At 37.7% G+C, this 19,471-nt stretch overlaps 1 protein-coding gene across 1 annotated transcript; it reads left to right on the top strand.

Moving 5' to 3' along the window:
* The first annotated feature begins 4,340 nt into the window (after positions 1-4,340).
* On the top strand, positions 4,341-18,918 carry papola (poly(A) polymerase alpha). The gene is made up of 23 exons (XM_017695727.2): positions 4,341-4,523; positions 6,209-6,379; positions 6,595-6,661; positions 6,787-6,868; positions 6,992-7,101; positions 7,190-7,243; positions 7,359-7,470; positions 7,834-7,923; positions 8,647-8,785; positions 9,380-9,452; positions 11,285-11,405; positions 11,500-11,584; positions 13,461-13,514; positions 13,694-13,813; positions 14,106-14,215; positions 15,159-15,280; positions 15,408-15,550; positions 16,129-16,202; positions 16,290-16,432; positions 16,626-16,688; positions 16,804-16,845; positions 16,968-17,000; positions 17,549-18,918. The coding sequence occupies exons 1-23, from the start codon at positions 4,516-4,518 to the stop codon at positions 17,642-17,644; spliced, it is 2,112 nt and encodes a 703-aa protein (XP_017551216.1). The 5' UTR covers positions 4,341-4,515; the 3' UTR covers positions 17,645-18,918.
* The last annotated feature ends 553 nt before the right edge of the window (positions 18,919-19,471 follow it).

Genomic DNA, 19,471 nt, shown 5'->3' with positions numbered 1-19,471 from the left:
TTGATTGATTGATTCTGTGGACAGGTGTCTTTTATACAGGTGACAAGTTGGGACAGGTGTCTTTAATGAGGGTGATCTAACCGGTCTGTGGGAGCCAGAACTCTTAATGGTTGGTAGGGGATCAAATATTTATTTCACTCAATGTAATGCACATCAATTTATATATTTTCTATAGTGTGATTTTCTGGATTTTTTTTTTTGATATTCTATCTCTCACTGTTAAAATAAACCTACCATTAAAAGTTATAGACTGTTCATTTCTTTGTCAGTGGGCAAACTTACAAAATCAGCGAGGGATCAAATAATTATTTCCTGGACCTCTAAATCCCTTAGATTAAGAATTTTAGCATTTGACCTCCAAAAGGCTTGACTAAACTTATGGAAAATTAAAAGGGCTACGTTTAATATTTAATTACTTTGTGATCACTTAAACAGAGCATTTGGAAGTTAGCTTTGTGTGGTCAAATTTACTTTCACATCTCTGCACAGAAAAAAGACATCAATTAATAGAAGTGATGCAAAAATGCAAATATACTTATGACGTCCACATGAGAAAACATATTATACCAAAAGAAATAACTGTGTGAATATAATACCTGATAAAGATCAAAGTTGAATAAATTATATAGTTCTCACTGTTTATTATTATTATTATTATTATTATTATTATTATTATTATTATTATTCAGCAAGAATAGCTTAACTCAGCACATTATTTAGGTGTATGTTTCAAAGTCACTGCTGTCCTCAGTCCAAATTTAGATGAAAACCTGGCTTGGCTCCTTATTTGAGTACAAATCACTGGATTGTAGATTTCGTATGAGAAACTACAAACTCTCTGAGTAAGATGTCACAGATGTTAACAGTTGAACCTTCTTGCTCCTCTGCTGAAGAGCTCTGCAGGTTTTGTGCGTTTCTCATCCTTGGATGTAGCATTTAGACATCAAAGCCACATTCCACAGGAGTTAAGAAGGCATACTGACTGCAAACAGAGGCCCAATAATGCTTCTAAAATAAAGTCATATAAAGCAGAATAATGACATTCATATCAAGAAATCATGTAAAACCATCCATTTTCCCAGACATCATTCTGATCCCAGACCAGTCTTTTCTTAACAGCAATTAAAATGCAAAAATCAGTGGCTCAGTTACACCAGCCACCCCTGATACCGACTCACAGGTCACAGAAAATGATGTTGAAACTGAAATAGCTATTCTTGGATATTCATTCAAGTTTTCTGATTCTAAACTGTTATCCCTCTGAGATTAATGCAAAAATCTTCTCTTCTTCTTTGATAAACTGTTGTTGCATTTATTTAACATGTGAAGAACATGATCTAACAGAGCTGAAAATTACAGGTCAACTAAAGCACAGAATACCAAACTGTAAAAGATGACATAGATTTCACTGCATTTCCACTAGACAACTGTAACTAGATTAAACTGTACTATAGGATTAAGCCCAGTCAAAGAATATACGTTCTTATGAGTGGAAAAAAATCACAGTTCAGAATCCTGTGTAATCCTGGACTATAATTAATCTCTGTGCATGAAACATTTCATACCAAATCGTCTTTGCTCTTATGAAATGCGTTTACATACATTTACATATCGTTGCTGTTGGAAGAAAACCTTGCATCTCCATTTTTCAGTTTTTGACATAATTTAAAAGTATATGCTACTCTTTGTATTGTTTGTAAATTTTATGATGAATGGCCTAAAAGAAATGACCTAAAATGACATGTGAAAACTTCTGGTTCCATTGACTTACATTGAAAGTAAAGCAGGTTTTTTCCTTCTCCTGTAAAGTTACTATTTTGGAGATACAAGGTTTTCTTCCAACAGCAGCGATATGTAATATGTAAACTTGAATGTACTATTTACCCCTCAGACCAGACAGTCAGTTAATGGAAACTACACAGCTTGTTTTGAATTCATTGTTTTTGTGATGTCATAAAAAAACAATAAATTAACACACATAACATACAGCAGTCTAGCTTCACCCATTTCCGCTAAGAGCAGTGTTTTTGAACAAGATACACAGTACAGGGCCACCAATCAAAACAGGTCTCATTTACATATATTGGTCCCAGAGGCACAGTAACAAAAACATCCTGTTCAATAGTTTGGAAAATACTTATGTAAATTAATTTATGTACAAAACTGCACAAACATCATAAGTGGACCATGAATTCATTATTTTTGTGATGTCAAAAAGAATGCATTTACATACATTTATCTATAGAAATCATTTACATATGTCAGTCTTAAAGGCACGGACACAAAAGCAGCCTGTGTAACTCTAAGGGATAAAGAGAAGTTGGAAAAATGTTTTGGTGCATAAACATCAAAAGCGGGCCATTGGAAAGGGGGGGGGGTATTTTTATATTTCACAATAGGTGATACTGTGACCTAAACCACATCGACACATCTGCATGACCTTAATGAAGTCCTGGATGCAGTTTGAGTGGGTTGCAAGAAGTCTGGGGGATGTATTTACAGAAGATATTTGGGTGACTATTGTGTCCTAGTGTTTGCTAGCAGTGCCAGCCTTGCCACTCCAGCTGTAATTTGGACACCAAACATTAACTAGTCAGCTACACCTGAGGTAATTGACATGACATGTACGATTGATTTTGCACTGAACGGTTAATTTAATAAAGGAGCCCTTGCAATGAAAAACATTATATGTGACATTTTTTGTAAAAATCATATAAGCATGGTTTGGCATTATTTGATGCCCTGTATTTAAAATGGGGGGGGGATTGCTGGAGCCTATCCCAGTGGTCATCAGGTGGAAGGCAGGATACACACACACACACACACACACACAAATGTGTTCTAATTCTTCAGCATAATAAAAGTATTTTTGATTTTCAAAAATAGAAAATGGGTGGATGGATGTAAATCAATAAAAAAAAGCAATTAGATGTATAAAATGTTCTCAGTTCAGCAAAAAACAGTGTTCACATGTTTGTCCTAATGACGTCTGACAGTCACTTTCAGTCAGGCCAGAAGCCTCAAAAGTTCCCCAGTAACCTCCATAAAATCACTGTTCACTTGTTCTATGTTGATGGAAGCTCCAGCTTCTCTACAACGTCTAGTAGGATAGTTTGGAGACCTTATCTTGGGTCACAATAACTTTCTAAAGGAACAGTCAGCCTCATGACTAAACTGCTAAATTTCCTTTGGGATCAATAAAGTATCTATCTATCTATCTATCTGTCTGTCTGTCTGTCTGTCTGTCTGTCTGTCTGTCTGTCCGTCCGTCCGTCCGTCCGTCCGTCCGTCCGTCCGTCCGTCCGTCTGTCCGTCTATCCATCTATCTATGCATGCATGATATCCACAAAGAGAACAGCCACCACACCATAATACCACAGGCCTCATGAAAATACAAAGTAAATTAAATGAATATATAGGGTCATACGTGTCAGTCATATATTCTATATTTATGACAGGGGATAGTCCAAATCACCTTATCAGATATCATTTATTGATATACATTTTACTCAGTATATTAAAATGTGTGGGGAAAAAAACAAAATAATTCAATAATAATAACAATAATAATAATAATGCTGTACAAGCCAAAATACACACAAAAATATTAACACCACCATGACTGCCATTCAATGTTAATTTTACTATACCTTCATTACAGATGTTGTATGGCTTTCATGTGCAGCAACAATGCTAATCAATCAATTAATTGTGAAATGGTTCTACAGATTGATGGCAAATGTGTTGTACATGATGCAGTATAGAACCTTTTTGAAAGTGGTTCTATGTAGCACCAAAAATGGCTCTTTTATTGTTATTCAACATGGTAACAACAGCAGAACATTTTTGGTGTTAATAGAACCGTTTTGAAAAATATTCTAAACAATGGCACATACGTCACATTCGCCATCAATCTGAGGAGCCGTTTCACAGAGCATGCAAATGGTTCTATACAGAACTTATGGTCCTCAATAGAACAACTGCTTTTACTAAACAACCATTGAAGAACCTTCAAAATTGGTTTTAAAATGCTGGTGGGAAAAAAACACCATAAATGAGCATAATGTTGAAATAGTTTGATGCTGGTATGCTGGTCAACCAGCATGACCACGCAGGGTGCAGCTACACAAGCACCAGGCTAGGTTTAATTCAGCAGGCTGCACTGAAACAGTCCACACTTCTGCACGGTAACGTGTCATAACTGCCATTCTTCTTGTTCTTGTGACGTCTCTGCTGTAGTTTCGTGATCAGAACATAAGGCTCTAGATCCCGTTCCCTGGTTCTCCCGCTGGGTGGTGATGTGCCCTTTTTCTGTGTTTTTCTCTCCGCTGTTTTAACAGAAGAAGGCCCGTCGGAGCCGTTGTGCTGTCCGCCTTTTGGAGCGCCATGTTTGCGCGAACAAAAGCACCAAAACTGCGCAGCAAACCTCCGCAAATCTGCGGTAGAACAATGTGAGAGGGTTTGGCGTGAATCTCTGAGAGAAAGAGAGAAAGAGAGGAGATCCGGGGTCCCGCCATGCCGTTGTGAGTATTAATGAGGCACTGAACTGTAGCGCGGCGCTGCGAGACGAAGCAGTAGTTGTTTTCATATTCGAATTTCCCGTTCCACCTTAAATATTGCCGCTGTTGCATACTGGCGCCTCGAGCGTGTGGCTGTAACTGCTGCATCATTTAAGGTGGAACGGGAAATTCGAATAAGAAGCCAACTTTAGCCTCGTTGTTTCGAGTCAGAACCCACATAGGCTGGACCGAGCCACAAAATTAGACTTCATTTGTGATTGAAAAGCTGTCAGCTACAGCTGTGCACACTTTATACCTTTGAAAACATGAGGTTAAGTGCAGGTTTAGTCTGTTTTGCCCGGGCGGAGGCTGGTTAGCCTGTTAGCCCAGGCAGGTAACGTTAACCGTTAGCAGGCCATGAAAAGAGAAGGAAAAGTTTTAATATTTAAGTCTGTTTATGGGCTAGTTTGCGTCTTTAGGTCTCCAATCCGTTGACACAAACTGACTATACGTTGTAGCTAGTTAATAGCGATTATAGGCGTCTAACTATATTTTTAAAAGCGAGTTAACATAGTAAAAGTACAAAAACACTGAGAAGTGTGTTAGCGCTAACGCTAGCAGACAAGCTGGGTGATGGCAATAAGAAAAAAGTGAGAAAAAACGAGAAGCTGTTCAGTTATTTAGCAGCAAACAACTTGCAGATTTATTAATAAACAAAATTAATGTGTTGACGATCGTCACGGAGACAGAACAAGTTTTAGAAATTGACTTTGTTAGCTAGCTTAGCTAACCAGCTAGCTGGTTTCTTATATAGCGCTAAATGTGAAATGTTGGACCCCATTTATTTCATACGCCCGCCCAAAATGCGCTTATTTATTGATGCAATGTGTTGCATTTTAATTTAGTCAGCCAATAGAGTGGCATTTAATAAGATTTTATTTATTTTTTGTGTTCACTTCACGAGTTAACATTGTTCTTGCCGTGTCGTTTGAACGTTTTCCACTGGATGTCGCTGTTTCTTCTTTCAAAGTGAGCTTAATTTCTATGAATTGTATATGCTCGTTTTAAACGTTAATTTGTAGTAGAGATGTGCGATATTGGGAAAAAGTATATCGCGGTTTTTTATCCGATACACGATATGTCACTTTATTTTTTCAGGCACTGGGTCAGAAAAACAACAAAATCACTAGTACTTTGGGGCAGTCGTGGGCTGGAGGTTGGGGATCTGGCCCTGTGACCGGAAGGTTGCCGGTTCGATCCCCAGGGGATCAGTCCATGACTGAGGTGTCCTTGAGCAAGACACCTAACCCCCAACTGCTCCCCAGGCGCCGTGGATAGGGCTGCCCACCGCTCCGGGCAAGTGTGCTCACTGCCCCCTAATGTGTGTGTGTTCACTAGTGTGTATGTGGTGTTTCACTTCACGGATGGGTTAAATGCGGAGGTGGAATTTCCCCGGTTGTGGGATCAAAAAAGTATCACTTAATCACTATGTAGCTACATTAAAAAATGCTGTTAAAACTGAAACATGCTGTTGGTTTGTGTTCAATAACTACTGACAGTATCTGCAATATGTTCGGAAAAGTGTATTGTCACATAATCTAGCATGATTGCTCTTAGTAATATTTTATGAGGGGATGGATACAACAGCGTTTAAGTTTCCTGAACAAAATCTAATACCCGTCTTACTTTGTGCCTTTTTTGTTCCACAGTCCGATCACAAATCAGGTGCAAACGGCACAGCAGACCACCAAGCACTATGGGATCACGTCTCCGATCAGCCTGGCCTTGCCGAAGGAATCGGACCTGGCGCTGACTCAGAAACTGACAGAGGCGTTGAAGCCGTTTGGGGTGTTTGAGGAGGAGCTGGAGCTGCAGCGAAGGTTAATGCTGTTTATTTACCTTTAATCTGAATGTGTAATTGAACAAGATAAGCAATCAGGGCACGAAGAAGCAGCTAGATCAGGGGTCATCAGTCTTATCCACAAAGAATCCACCCAAGCTCTTTGTGTGTAAGGTAGGTGGCCCCTGCACTAGATCAGTCTGGTTTTGTTATAGAGAAAAATATTTTGGTTACTGTGGCTTTATCTATTTACAGGATCCTGGTTTTGGGGAAATTGAATACACTGGTTAAGGAATGGATCCGTGAGATCAGTGAATCTAAGGTATGATGTGAAATATTTGGTTTATAAAAGTAAAACGCTACTGAAATATCCTTCCCAGATGTATTTATTTGTTTAGCTATTTTAAACTAAATCTAAAATTAATTGTGTAATTTCCTTCGCCACAGAATATACCGGCCTCGTTGATAGATAATGTTGGAGGAAAAATATTTACATTTGGCTCCTACAGGTTAGGAGTCCACACGAAAGGTAAATTCTCCACATCACTGGTTGCGATTTTTGGATTAGTCATTTTTCATTTGAACTGTTTAAGTTCAGGCTGGTGATGAGTCTTATCAGTTTGGAATGACACTCATACTGCTAAACTTCCAGGTGCTGATATAGATGCTCTTTGTGTCGCCCCTCGACACGTGGAGAGGACAGACTTCTTCTCCTCTTTTTATGAGAAATTGAAAGAGCAAGAGGAGGTCAAAGACTTGAGGGTATGCCGTTAATGAAAATGTATGTTGGCTTGAAATTTCACAGGTGGAAAGATGATGGGAGCGTAACACTGTTTATTTTGTCGCCTAGGCTGTGGAGGAGGCATTTGTTCCTGTGATTAAACTGTCATTTGATGGCATTGAGGTATTTGGATCTGGTTGATGTCCTTAAATATACAATATGAAGAGGAAGTAAACATTGAGACAGTTTAAAATCTATAAATGTTTGTTTTTTTTTTTTTTTTTTTTGTTTGTGACAGATCGACATACTGTTTGCCCGGTTAGCGCTGCAGACCATTCCGGAGAATTTAGATCTGCGAGATGATGGTCTATTGAAGAACTTGGATATCCGTTGTATAAGGAGCCTCAATGGTAACTATATTCTGTTGATTAGTCAGATGAAAGTACCGTTTCGTAGTAAGGCTGCGTGATGTGGACAGAACACCAAATTGCAATGATATTCATACATGTTGCTGTTGTGATGTGCCTTTGAAATGCATTGGTGAACCTTTGATGCGTTATTTTTTGACAAATTATTTGTAGATTATATTTACATGAAAATGCTTCTATTCGTCCAAACACCTAAAAATGTATGTGATTGGTCAAGAGGCTCACAGTGGACAACTGTGTTTTGGTTAGAGGCTTGGTTGCAGACAATATTTAATGATATAATGATCAAATGAAATGTTGTGCAGCTTTGTGTTTATGTTTACTAAATAAGACGCTTTTGCTCAGGTTGCAGGGTCACTGATGAGATTCTTCACCTGGTGCCCAACATTGAAAATTTCAGGCTTACTCTTAGAGCCATCAAACTGTGGGCCAAACGTGAGTATTCAGTCATTTGACACTTGACCTCTGTTATCTGTTACTACTGAAGTTATCTTATGTTGAGTGATTGAACGAAAACAAAGCAAAAAAACGCAGTTTAGAAAGAAGCATTGTAGTCAAAAAGTGTCGACTCAAAAAGGTCAATTTTTTGCCTCTTGTCAGGGTAGAATAGTTTGGCTTACACATGCACAATCACTGGGAGGGCTTTTACTTTAGTAAACAATAGCAAAATAGCTGAGGGGGGGGGGCTTAGAAGTGAATGCCATAAACTGCAATTTTAAAAACATTTAATCAGTTTGTTGGATTCGAACAAAATATGCTTAAGTTTGGTGCTTGTTCAGTTACAGAAACTGTAAGCAGCTACAGAATTCAGACAGATTGGCAAAATCTGCTTAGATACACTTAAAATAAGTGAATTGGAAGCAAATGTTCAAACAGTAAATAATCATTGTTTTTTGTTGCATTATTTTGTCACATCATGGCTTTACTTCACCTGTTAAACATGGCCCTGAACTGAAGTATTAAATTAACAGGGCTTCCCCATTGGAACCATTTAACGATGGAGCCTTTGTTTGATGTGTGCCAAGAACCAACTGTTTTTGAACACAGAGAGACTGCATTGTTTAAGGGTGGCTGATGCCTGAAAGTTCTGTATGTACTCTACATATGCAAGTAAAGGAACTTCTGGTGTGATACATAGTGATGTGTAAACCTTTTCAGGTCATAACATCTACTCAAACATACTGGGTTTCCTGGGTGGTGTTTCGTGGGCCATGCTGGTGGCTCGTACCTGTCAGCTTTACCCCAATGCTGTGGCCTCGACCCTTGTGCACAAATTCTTCTTGGTTTTCTCCAAGTGGTGAGTTCCCCATCTTTCAAGAATTATTCCTCTTTATGTAGTGAGGGGAATACATACCAACAGAGATTACCGCAGCTTCGTAGTAGAAACAGTAGCATAGGTTATATTTGCGAAGAAAGACAAAAATGTTCTCTGTAGGCTAAAGTTTGTCCTTCATAGGTTTATGCTTACTTGGTTTTCTCCAATGTTGAATGACAGTAAAAAAAAAAAAAAAAATTCTTTCAAACAATATTCAAGCTCAACAGTCTCCACTGTTTGAAACCATTTTTTTGCAGCGAAGATCCTGATGGCATCTGTGTTCTTTCATTCAGAATTTTGCGTATGCATTTGTTTTTTGCAAATGCTCTGATAACGATTGTTTCTATCAGAATCTGCCCCATGGGTGACTTATTATGTCCTGTTAAACATGCACATGCAGTTAAGCAGAAAACTTGCTCATCAAATCAGTGCAGAAGATAACGTTGTTCTACTGGACTGTTGACAGGATGCTTTTAAATTGCCCAAACCTGCTTGATGGTAAGCATGATGGGAGAGGTTTGAACTCCTTTGCAGGCTGCTGATTCTGTTTTTTCTTGCTTTTTCATGTGTTGTTAGGGAGTGGCCAAATCCAGTTCTTTTGAAACAGCCAGAGGATTGCAATCTCAACCTGCCAGTCTGGGACCCAAGGGTACGACTTCTTTATGAATTTATCATTTAAATCTAATTCACTCCTGAAAAAATTAATATAAGATGGCAGTAGAGCTTTACCTGTTTTCTGATTCTAAAAAGTCTCTGTTATCCAGTAGAGTCACTATCTGAGATTAAAGATATAGGTCGGCCAAAAATATCAAGTTTACACATGTTTCTCTTGCTCCAAATGCCATCTGCGAAGATAGTTTACCGCTTCAGTTTTGCACTGAAGCGACAAACTTGGTAGCAATAAAAAGAACTGTAGGTAAAACACAAAGAAATAGAATGCAGTAACTTGTAAATCTACTTTGACTTCTATTAAAGCAAAAGTAGTAGAAAGATGAGCTATTTTCTTTATCAACATCATTGTTTTTTGTTAATGTTCATTCTGAAAGTGATGCAACAAGTTCCACAAAAACTGAAACAGGAGCAGTTTAGGACTAGGAGGGTTAAATGTTCCAAAAAACATTTTAAAAGAGGGGATGTAATCATAACTGGGAATTAAAAGGAGCGTCCAGGAACAGCTTAATCCTTTATGAACAAGAGTGGGGCAAGGCTCACCACTTCTCCAAAAGTCAGTAGTGTTGCTCAGCCTACTTTTGCAAGAATTTTTGGTATTTCATCCTCTGCAGTGCATGATATTACCAGAAAATTATTAATAATAAACAGTCAATTTGCCAACAATATAACACATTTTGTTGCTGCATCTGCAATTACAAGTTAGGACTGTACTGTGCAAAACGGTAGCCTTAGATCAACAACATCCAGAAACACTGCTGACCTCTGTGGGATAAAGTCATCTGAGATGCACTGATGCACAGTGAGAACATGTGCTGTTGTCTAAGAAGAAGAAAGAACCAGATCCAATAAAAAGTCCTGTGGAAGGGCCATTAACACTGAAGGATACACAATTTGGATCAACATATGCTGCCTTTTAGGCACTGTCACAATTTTTTTTGGGGGGGTGGGCATCCATGCTTATCATGACTACACCAAGTCTGCATGTGATACAGTATCATGGCTGGCAAAATAGAAAGTGCAAGTAGTAGCCTGGTCTGCTTTCTCTTATTGAAAATGCATGGTGCATTGTAAAAAAGCAAAATATGGAAATGAAGACCCCCAGTTGTGCAGCTGAAGACTTGTATGACCCAGAAATGGCAAAAGATTCTGCTTTTTAAAACTATATCAATTGATGACTCCAGTCCCCAAATATTTATAAAGTTATGTTAAAAGGTGATGCTATAATGATAAACATGCTCCCTTTTTTTTTTGAAGTGTGTTTCCAGCAACAGTTCTGAAGTTACCTTATACTTATGAAGTATTAGAACTGTTGTTTTATGAGAGAAAAAATTAGAATAGTTTTTTCTGCTGTTTTCAGTTAAATACAGGTGAAGTAGAATTTACTAATAATTGCAGTCTGTTTTATTGACATTTTGCTATCACAGCATTTTTGGAATTGGGTTCATGTAAAGCTGTTGTAGCCAACATGTTGTGGAATCTCAAACCCCACGTCTTGCAATATAGCAGTTTCTGCTATTTTAAGCTATACATCGTATATTTGTCCTTTTTTTCCCTTATATATAGATAAATGTCAAATTTCATACATGTCGTGCAGGTCTTTGCATCAGCTAGTCTCTTTGAGATCGCTCAACAGATTACCTTGGTTTTGGGCACTGCCATTACTTGTTAGTTTATTTTTTAATAGTTTTAGTTCAGAAACATAACAGAAAGGTTGACTGCATTTTGTGTATAATTATGTAAGTTTTCTGGGTGGTTGTTTTGAATGTGAAGTTACACAGTGTCATTTTAAAAGGTCTCTGATTGTTACAGGTGACTCCTAGTGACCGATACCACCTCATGCCCATCATCACACCAGCCTATCCCCAGCAGAACTCCACATACAATGTGTCTGTGTCCACCCGGAACATCATGGTTGAAGAGTTCAAACAGGGTCTGTTACATTTTTCCTGTAGATTAGTAGATTTAGATATAGTACAAAAACATCTTTAAGTGTTTTCTTACTCCTTTTGCCTTTTTGTTTGCAGGTCTAGCCATCACGGATGAAATACTGCAGAACAAAGCAGATTGGTCCAAACTATTTGAAGCTCCAAACTTCTTTCAAAAATACAAGTATGTATTAAACTGCTTATCCTGTTGGACACACATGGTGAGATTCAATAAAGGTTTATTTTTAAAAATTGGACACACACACGAACATTTCTACATAATGTTTTCATGCATCTCTCTTGCATCATATGGCGCGTACCGATACAGTTTGAATATGAAGAAATCCAGCGGAATTATGAAGTTAGTGCTAACATTTTTGAAATACTCTCTGCACAAGTGCAGCTATATCATATTTGTGAATCTAAATGTCATAATCCTGCTTGGCTATTAATATTTGTAGACCATGCTCACAATGTACCAAACTCGTCTTTAAAATCATTGTTTGTCTTTCCTAAAGGTAGGTATTTGAAAATTAAAAAAAGTTGATATTTGATTTTTCTTGTGCCTTATAATTGTATGCAATTCAAAAATAAAATGTTTTAGTTCACAATTTGTACAACGTATTTCTTGTTAGTCTGTGTTTTATAGTGGGTTTTTTTTTATATTTTTTATTTTCATTTTAATCCATAAACATTTAGTGTGCATGTTTCTCATCTCATGATTGAATTTAATACAGTGTGAAGTTAAAACATTTGACTTGTCAAATATATTAATCTGCTTTTAGAGTACTTCATCTTCAGTGCATCACAGAATCAACAGAAAAGGTTTCCTTCATCATGTTTGTCCCCTTTTTGTGTATTGCTTCATGTGAACTGAAGAACCAGCTTGTAATAGAATTTAGGGTGTCAGAAAAATAAATTATTATTTCTTTTTATTAAATAAAATTTATTAATTATCTTTTAGTCGAGACATGAAGAAATAATGAAAATGAGCTGTGGAACATGCTTTAACCATTTAGTAGTACCAAAATGCAGGTTAACAAACTTTTCTTGTATCTTCAGAAAAATGATGATCTTTGAAAATTCAGTAAGTGGTTTTGTCTAAATAAATCCCTAATTCTTAGTCCTTCAAATCAGCATTTTGTAGACGGTGCCTTCAGGCTGTGAATGTGGGTTTATTCAATAAAAGTTTGAGTGTCCAGCGCTGTTAAAAATAGGCTTGCAGTACTTTTATAATTTAGAAAAAATTACTAATTTTATTATGATTTGCTTTTACTCCCACATGAAACGTACTTCTAAAACAACTCAGAAGCTCATGATGGTCAAAACTGATGTCTGATGCACATGGTCATTAATGATTTGCTTGGTTAGTATTATGATGCAGCTTATCTGCCTTTTGAATTAGCCTTAGTGACTCTTTTTTCAGGATAAATATACTTTTTTCTTTTCTTTTTTTTTTTTTTTTAATTTTATGTTTATTTCTTTTATTGTTTACCTAAATTTTAAAATAAATTCTTATGTGAAATTGTGTACTGTTTTATTTTTTCAAGAACACTGATCCTCTGTGGGCTTTAGTTTTTTAAGGAGGAATATAAAGTCAAGATCTGTCCTCTAAATTCAGTGGTCAATTTGTCTATGTATGTATTTATTCCAGGATAAGGCTATCGTTAGGATTGCTAACTAAAAGCTGTCAAATGTGAAGTAAACTAAAATGAATACAACTATTGCAGGTGACTTTGACCAGTACAGAGGATTATGTTTAGTTATCTTTTAGTCTTTCTATTTTTCTGGCGTTTATCCTAATAGTTTAGAGTTTTGGGTTTCATTTTTGCAGTATACATGTTTTCTTACCCTTCGATTATAGATTTGTTTTTATGATTTATTTTTGCTGTGCAGACTAGTTATGCTGCATCAGTGATTGATTTAGAGTTTGGACTGATCCCAGTATGTGGTTGAGTGTAGGTCTGGATGGCCCTGGGGCCCATAGCCTTCCCGGAGTTTAGGTGAACAGCTTCTGCTTAAAGGATGTAATGGCATTGTTCTGTCTTTTATGTTCCAAGGCATTATATTGTGTTGCTAGCAAGTGCGTCCACTGAGAAGCAGCACCTCGAGTGGTGAGTACTGCAGTCTGCACCAAGCCTCATTGGTATGATGAGCCATTATGTTGTTTTGCCAAAACCTGTTTCTGAACCAGTGTGGTGGCCTTTTTTATAGTTGATTGAAATAGAATACTTGGGGCTGGTGTGTAAATGTGGTAAGTAAGGCTTCGCCTAATGCGGCATGTTTCCAACAGGGTTGGCCTTGTTGAATCCAAGATCAGAATTCTGGTGGGAAACCTGGAGAAGAATGAGTTCATCACACTTGCTCATGTGAATCCACAGTCGTTTCCAGGACCCAAGGAAGGCAGTGAAAAGTGAGTACGAAAGATACCCTTTCTTTAGTTACGGGTTGTTTTTTTTATTTTTTATTTTTTTTATTTTTTATTTTTTTTAAGGCATAGTTGACTCATTAAATTCTAAATTTCATATCTCTGTTACATTTTATCTCCAAAAAAGTAACTTCACAGGAGAAGGAAACAATTCTTAACTTTCAGTATGAGTTTGTGTAAGAAGTCATTTTGGACTAGTGCTTCCAAGAACTCATTTTGAAACTGCCTGTTTCTTTTCTCACTTCAATGTCATAATTTTGCACTTTAACACTAACAGGGAGGAATTCAGCACAATGTGGGTAATTGGGATTGATTTCAAGAAAATGGAAGGGTCCGAGCACCTCAATGTGGACTTGACCTTTGACATCCAGTCCTTCACAGACACAGGTAGGATAACCGCCTTTTTATATAGTTTATCATTGCGCTGTGTAATGCATATTGAACGTGTGTGTGTGTGTGTGTGTGTGTGTGTGTGTGTGTGTGTGTGTGTTCGCTCAGACAGCAACTATACATGTCTATGTGACTATAGCATTAAAAAGTTTGGAATCATTCGTTGCATTAATAATTCTGTTACATTTCATAATAACTTACAGTGTAGATCAAAATGCAAGAAGCTTACACACCTGATGTTTTGAAAAGTTTTATTCAGTGTTGCCAGATATTGGAAACAGTAATTTTTTGCTATATATATATGATTGTCTATTTACAAGCAAGCCACAGATAACTTATCGGCCTCACTTAAATATGAGGCATTCTAGATATTAATTCACTTCATCCTGACTGTTACACAATTTGCTCTGTCATTTTAGAAGCATCTACAGCTGTGTGAGTTACACACACTTAACTTTTTTTTAATACATGGACCTGCAACAAAATTGCCAGTATATTAATGAAAACAGTGATTCCAAATTTTTAAGTGGTAGTTTACACCTGTGCTAGCAGGCCACATCACAAGAGAGTTTTTCTACATTTTTAATTGGAAAGCAGTTTGAATTGAGTATCATTATCCTCCAGTAATTTTTCATCTATTGCCATGTATTGCGTTTTCTAAATGAGCCATGCTTAATTTCTGATGTGTGTCTCTGGAAGTAGATTAGGTTAATGCATATAATAAAGTTTAATACATTAAAACAACGTTCTGTAAGCTTAATCTACACATAGAGAAGAGATTTGTTGTTTTCAGGGGTATTAATTTTTTCAAGCCTGTGGTCAGTGCAAGGGGAACAAGGCCCACTACTCAACAAGGGTTTGAGTTTCGTTCCCAGGTTCAGATCAGCCTAAACGAGTTACAGATAATCACTAATGTATTGTGCCTTCTGAATGAGTGCAGTGTACCGCCAGGCTATCAGCAGTAAGATGTTTGAGCCTGACATGAAAATAACAGCAATGCATGTGAAGAGGAAGCAGCTTCACCAGCTCCTGCCAGACCTGGTCATCCTGAAGAGGAGAAAGGCAAGCAAATCAAAACCTGTATTTTCTGGGCACTTCATAGAAGTTATTTAATAAGTCTTATAATTACAGGCTTATTGTTCATTTACTAATGAAAGGGGTTAACCATTGTTCCCGTCTTGTCATTCAGCATTCAACCGAAGGCCTACGTGCTATGAATGAGAGCAGTGTGGACTTGTCACTGGACAGTGACAACAGCATGTCCATGCCTTCCCCTACTGGCGCATCCTCTTCTGCTGCTGCCAAGAGTGGTGTCTCTGCCAGTCCTCACAGGTGAAGCCACCACATTATTTTTTTATTACATACTTAGCAACTTATTACCTAGGATGACCAAGTGTAGGGGCATAATATTTCTTTTGGGCAGATAAACCTCTTTGCTGTGCTGGTTTATTAATTTATAAGTCATTTCACTGCTACTTTATTTTAGTGGTCAAGGGTCAATGCTTTGTAGATGCTTAACCTTATATTTAATGGACCTTTATGATGAAAATATGTCTGATATACTTGAACATTGTTAGTTCCAAAATGTAAAATGATTATTCTTTTGATTTTATTTACTAACAGTAGTCATAATTGTAATGAAGAGTGAACAGTATTTTTGAAACTTTGAAAACGAAAAGCAAGGAAAACTGGGTTTTCCATATGACCCCTTTAACCTGATCTTAGCTCAGTGCTGTAGATGAACAACTTCAGCAGATATTTTAACAGTTTGTAAGTAATTAGACATTAGTAGGTAAGCTGTAGAGGACCTTCAAAATAATGTGACCTAATTTCCATTTGAAATATTTACAAAAATAAATTTCTGCGAGTTCTTTTTTTGAAAGTTGCCCCCTCTCTGCCATTTTTTTCAGCTCCACAGGGACCACTACCAACTCAGATTCTCAAGGTAAAGCGGACACTTCTGGAGGCACGGCTCCTGTTGGAGGTATGTGTGGATTCTGTGGTTACGTACGTGCTTTCTTATATTTCTTTGGCTCTCTTTTAACCCGTTATACTTGGTTTTATGTTGCAGCCGAGGGGTCCACAGCACATCTGGTAGAGTCCTCTAGCAGCAGGAACACTACCAACAGCCCTCCTCTCATGGGTCCGCCTGTGGGGAAGAGACCCGGCTCGCCCCTTCAGGCTGATAAGGACAAGAAGATCAAATTAGAAGGGGTAATTTGAAGTGCTTATTACCAGTACTTCTTTTTTGGCTTATAACAGTAAATGCCTTCTGTACTTTCACTGAATGAGTGAAATGTTCACTACTTAAATATACTATGGTTTGAATGTACAGTGCAGTAGTAGAATTTGAGAAGTGTGTCTTTTAAGTTGAGTGAAAAAATGCAATGGAATCCTTTCCCTGTAGGAGTCTACCTCAGAAGTGAAGGCCATAGTGCAAAGGGAGGGACAGACGTCTGCAGAGTCTGAGGTGGATATTTCTGTCCAATTCTAATTTCAGTTTTCATGATGTTGGAAATGTTGAGATTTTCATACTGCTCAATGCTCAGATCGATGCTTCTAATAGTGATGCTTTTTTGATGCAGGCTTCTGTAGAAGGAGAGGTGAAAATAGAGACTGAGATGACAGTAAGTGCGAAAGTGTTCTTTAGGTTTTTTTTATTTAAATATGTTGAGGTGTGATCTGGGTTATATGCAATAATTGAATGCACTGACACATTTTTGTCTGTGTAATTTGTCCTCATTTACAGGAGCTGGGTACAGACGAGAAACCTCCAGCTCAGGTAGGGCATGATTTAAACCTGAAATGTACTGGAGATCATGCTCCGAGATCATGTTCTTGAACCCTAGGCTCATTTATTAAATTAAGACTTACTCAGACAACTCATATCTATAGTTAAATGGTGTCTTTCTTATTGATTAGGGTATAAGGAGTGTCTAGTAGTTAAAGATCTTTACTGAATGATATAAGGGAAGGTGACCTGAGAGTAACTGAGTTCAGGTACCATTTGGACATGTAATGTATAATGCTAAGAGTGGCCATCCAGCATTTAACATGGTTATTATTTTAATTTACCAATGATAAAACTTCCTCACATTAGAATGGCTGCTGCAATAAAAAACAAGTCTCTAAAGCTGGAACTTCGTTGGCAAGATTCTCATGAACATTGATGATCTCTGATGTGTTATATATTGCTTGGGCGCAGGTAAATGATATTAATTATTCTGTAACTGCTGTGAAGCTCATCTGTAACACACAGAAACCCTTACAGTTTAAGGTTAAGTTGAATTGCACTTGCATGTAGTTGATGATTTCCTTTGCCTCTTTCAGAAAATGCCCAGCGCAGAGCTCTCCGACATCCCTCTCCTGCCGGCCAACCCCATCCCAGTGGTGAAAAACTCCATAAAGCTGAGACTCAGCAGGTAGAGTCACTCAGGTCGTCCGCCTCTCTTCCAGCAGCCAGATGAAAGACCCTCAAAGCTGGCGACTGCCTCAGGTGCAGCCTGAACTTGAGAGGCGCTGTGCTTTGCTCTATCCACAAGAGGGCAGCGCTGCTCTTCCCTACAAATTCCTCACTGATGGTTGTAATCTTCAGTCCTTTCCCTCCATGGAGAAAACAGTGATTTAATAATAAATATGATGTCATGCCCTCACAACCTCATTGTACTGACTAAACATGTGTTAGTGTGAGCACGTGCACATAAAGCTTGTATATTCCCATAGTCGCATCTGTTTTTGTCTTCAGAGACACAGAACATCTCCTTTATGAGTGTGCTTTTTTTTTTTTTTTTTTTGGTGATTCTGTAATAATGTGGCATATTTTTTTAGGCTGCAGTAGGTTTGATTGGATGTCAATCCACTGTATGCAGACTTTGCTTTTTTCTGGACATCAGGATCAAAAGGTGCTCAGCTGGACAAGCTGCATCAGGTTAGTCAGGACTAATGAAAGTAGTCGTGTTTTGTATACAACTAAAGACGGAACTAGCTCATTTGAATGAATGTTGCTCAGTGATGAATATAATTTGACCAAATGTAATCTCTAATCTGAGATTATGCCAGTCTAAACATGTACTCTGCTGTGTTGCCTTGAAAGCATCAACAAGTGGTCTCTATAACGTGGGATGGAACAGGTAGTGCTTTCCTGTTGATCTTTAGTTCTTTCTATATCTGCTGGCAACGTCTTGTTTTACCTTCTATAAATCTGTTATGGTGAAAAGAGGAAAATTTGCTTTTATTTGCTTTTGAACTTTTCTTTGTCAGGTTTCTTTTTTTTTTAACTAACATGGAATAAGTGATGTATATTTAAATAAGATTTGATCTAGCATTATTAGTACATAAGCCCAAACATATGCTGTCAACTCTTGAATACCATGAGACGCAAATCAAAGCAGTAGTCTACGGAGTGTGAATTTAATGGTAGGAGAATAATTTAGTTGACTCTTGAAATGCGTTCAGGCTTTTCTTATTCAATATTTTGCTGATGCGTTACGAGATTCATTTGTCTTAATTGTACATGTGAATCATGTGGACACTCATAACCGTAATGCTGCCCCAAGAATACTGTTATTCCACTTCTGTATTTCACCTCAGCAGTGAAGACTCTTGGTTCCGGTATTCAGTTCTCAACTTTACAGGCTTATTTGTAAGGACGAGCTATTGTACTTTTTTCACAAATAAAGGTCTACGAAGTTGCAAAGAAACACTGGTGGAAATGTTGTGGTGTAATATGTTCTGGCTCCCAGAGCAAACACACTTGCGGCGTAGGCGGCAAGACTTCATCCTTATGGCTGATGTTATTTTAAATCTCTATCCAGCTGTTATCTTAACACAGTCGCTTCTTCTCCAAAATCCCTAGATTCTTCACTGCCTTTTGCGCTAGAGCCGAGATCACAGTGTTTACACAATGTTGTGTTCCTGAGAACTTATGCCACCATTCAAAGTTTGGACACACCTACTCAGAAGGGTTTTCGGTATTGATTCGTTTTTTTTTTATCGGTTGCCACATTATAGAATAGCAGTGATGTTAAAACTATGAAGTAACATGGAACCAGACTCTATAAGCAGCTTCATGAGGAGACCCCTGGTTTTCTAACACTGACGAACCTTGTATTTCTATTTGTATCTTTTTTTTTTTTTTTTTAAACTTGCTTACCTAATTTGAAATGTGAGCTGTCCTTGACACTGTGTTAGAATTTCTCCATGCGTGGAGCGATAGAAATGGTCCAGAACTACTTGGAGGGAGGGTCATTTTTC

The sequence above is a fragment of the Pygocentrus nattereri genome, chromosome 4, assembly GCF_015220715.1.
Source record: "Pygocentrus nattereri isolate fPygNat1 chromosome 4, fPygNat1.pri, whole genome shotgun sequence".
Lineage (NCBI taxonomy): Eukaryota > Metazoa > Chordata > Actinopteri > Characiformes > Serrasalmidae > Pygocentrus > Pygocentrus nattereri.
This window is presented reverse-complemented; position numbering and strand designations above follow the sequence as displayed.

Bases quoted from the DNA above. Each gene is read 5' to 3' on its own strand.
- papola (XM_017695727.2), top strand. The intron at 14,216-15,158 runs GTAGGATAACCG...GAATGAGTGCAG, and splicing joins CCAGTCCTTCACAGACACAG to TGTACCGCCAGGCTATCAGC. The intron at 16,203-16,289 runs GTATGTGTGGAT...TTTATGTTGCAG, and splicing joins AGGCACGGCTCCTGTTGGAG to CCGAGGGGTCCACAGCACAT.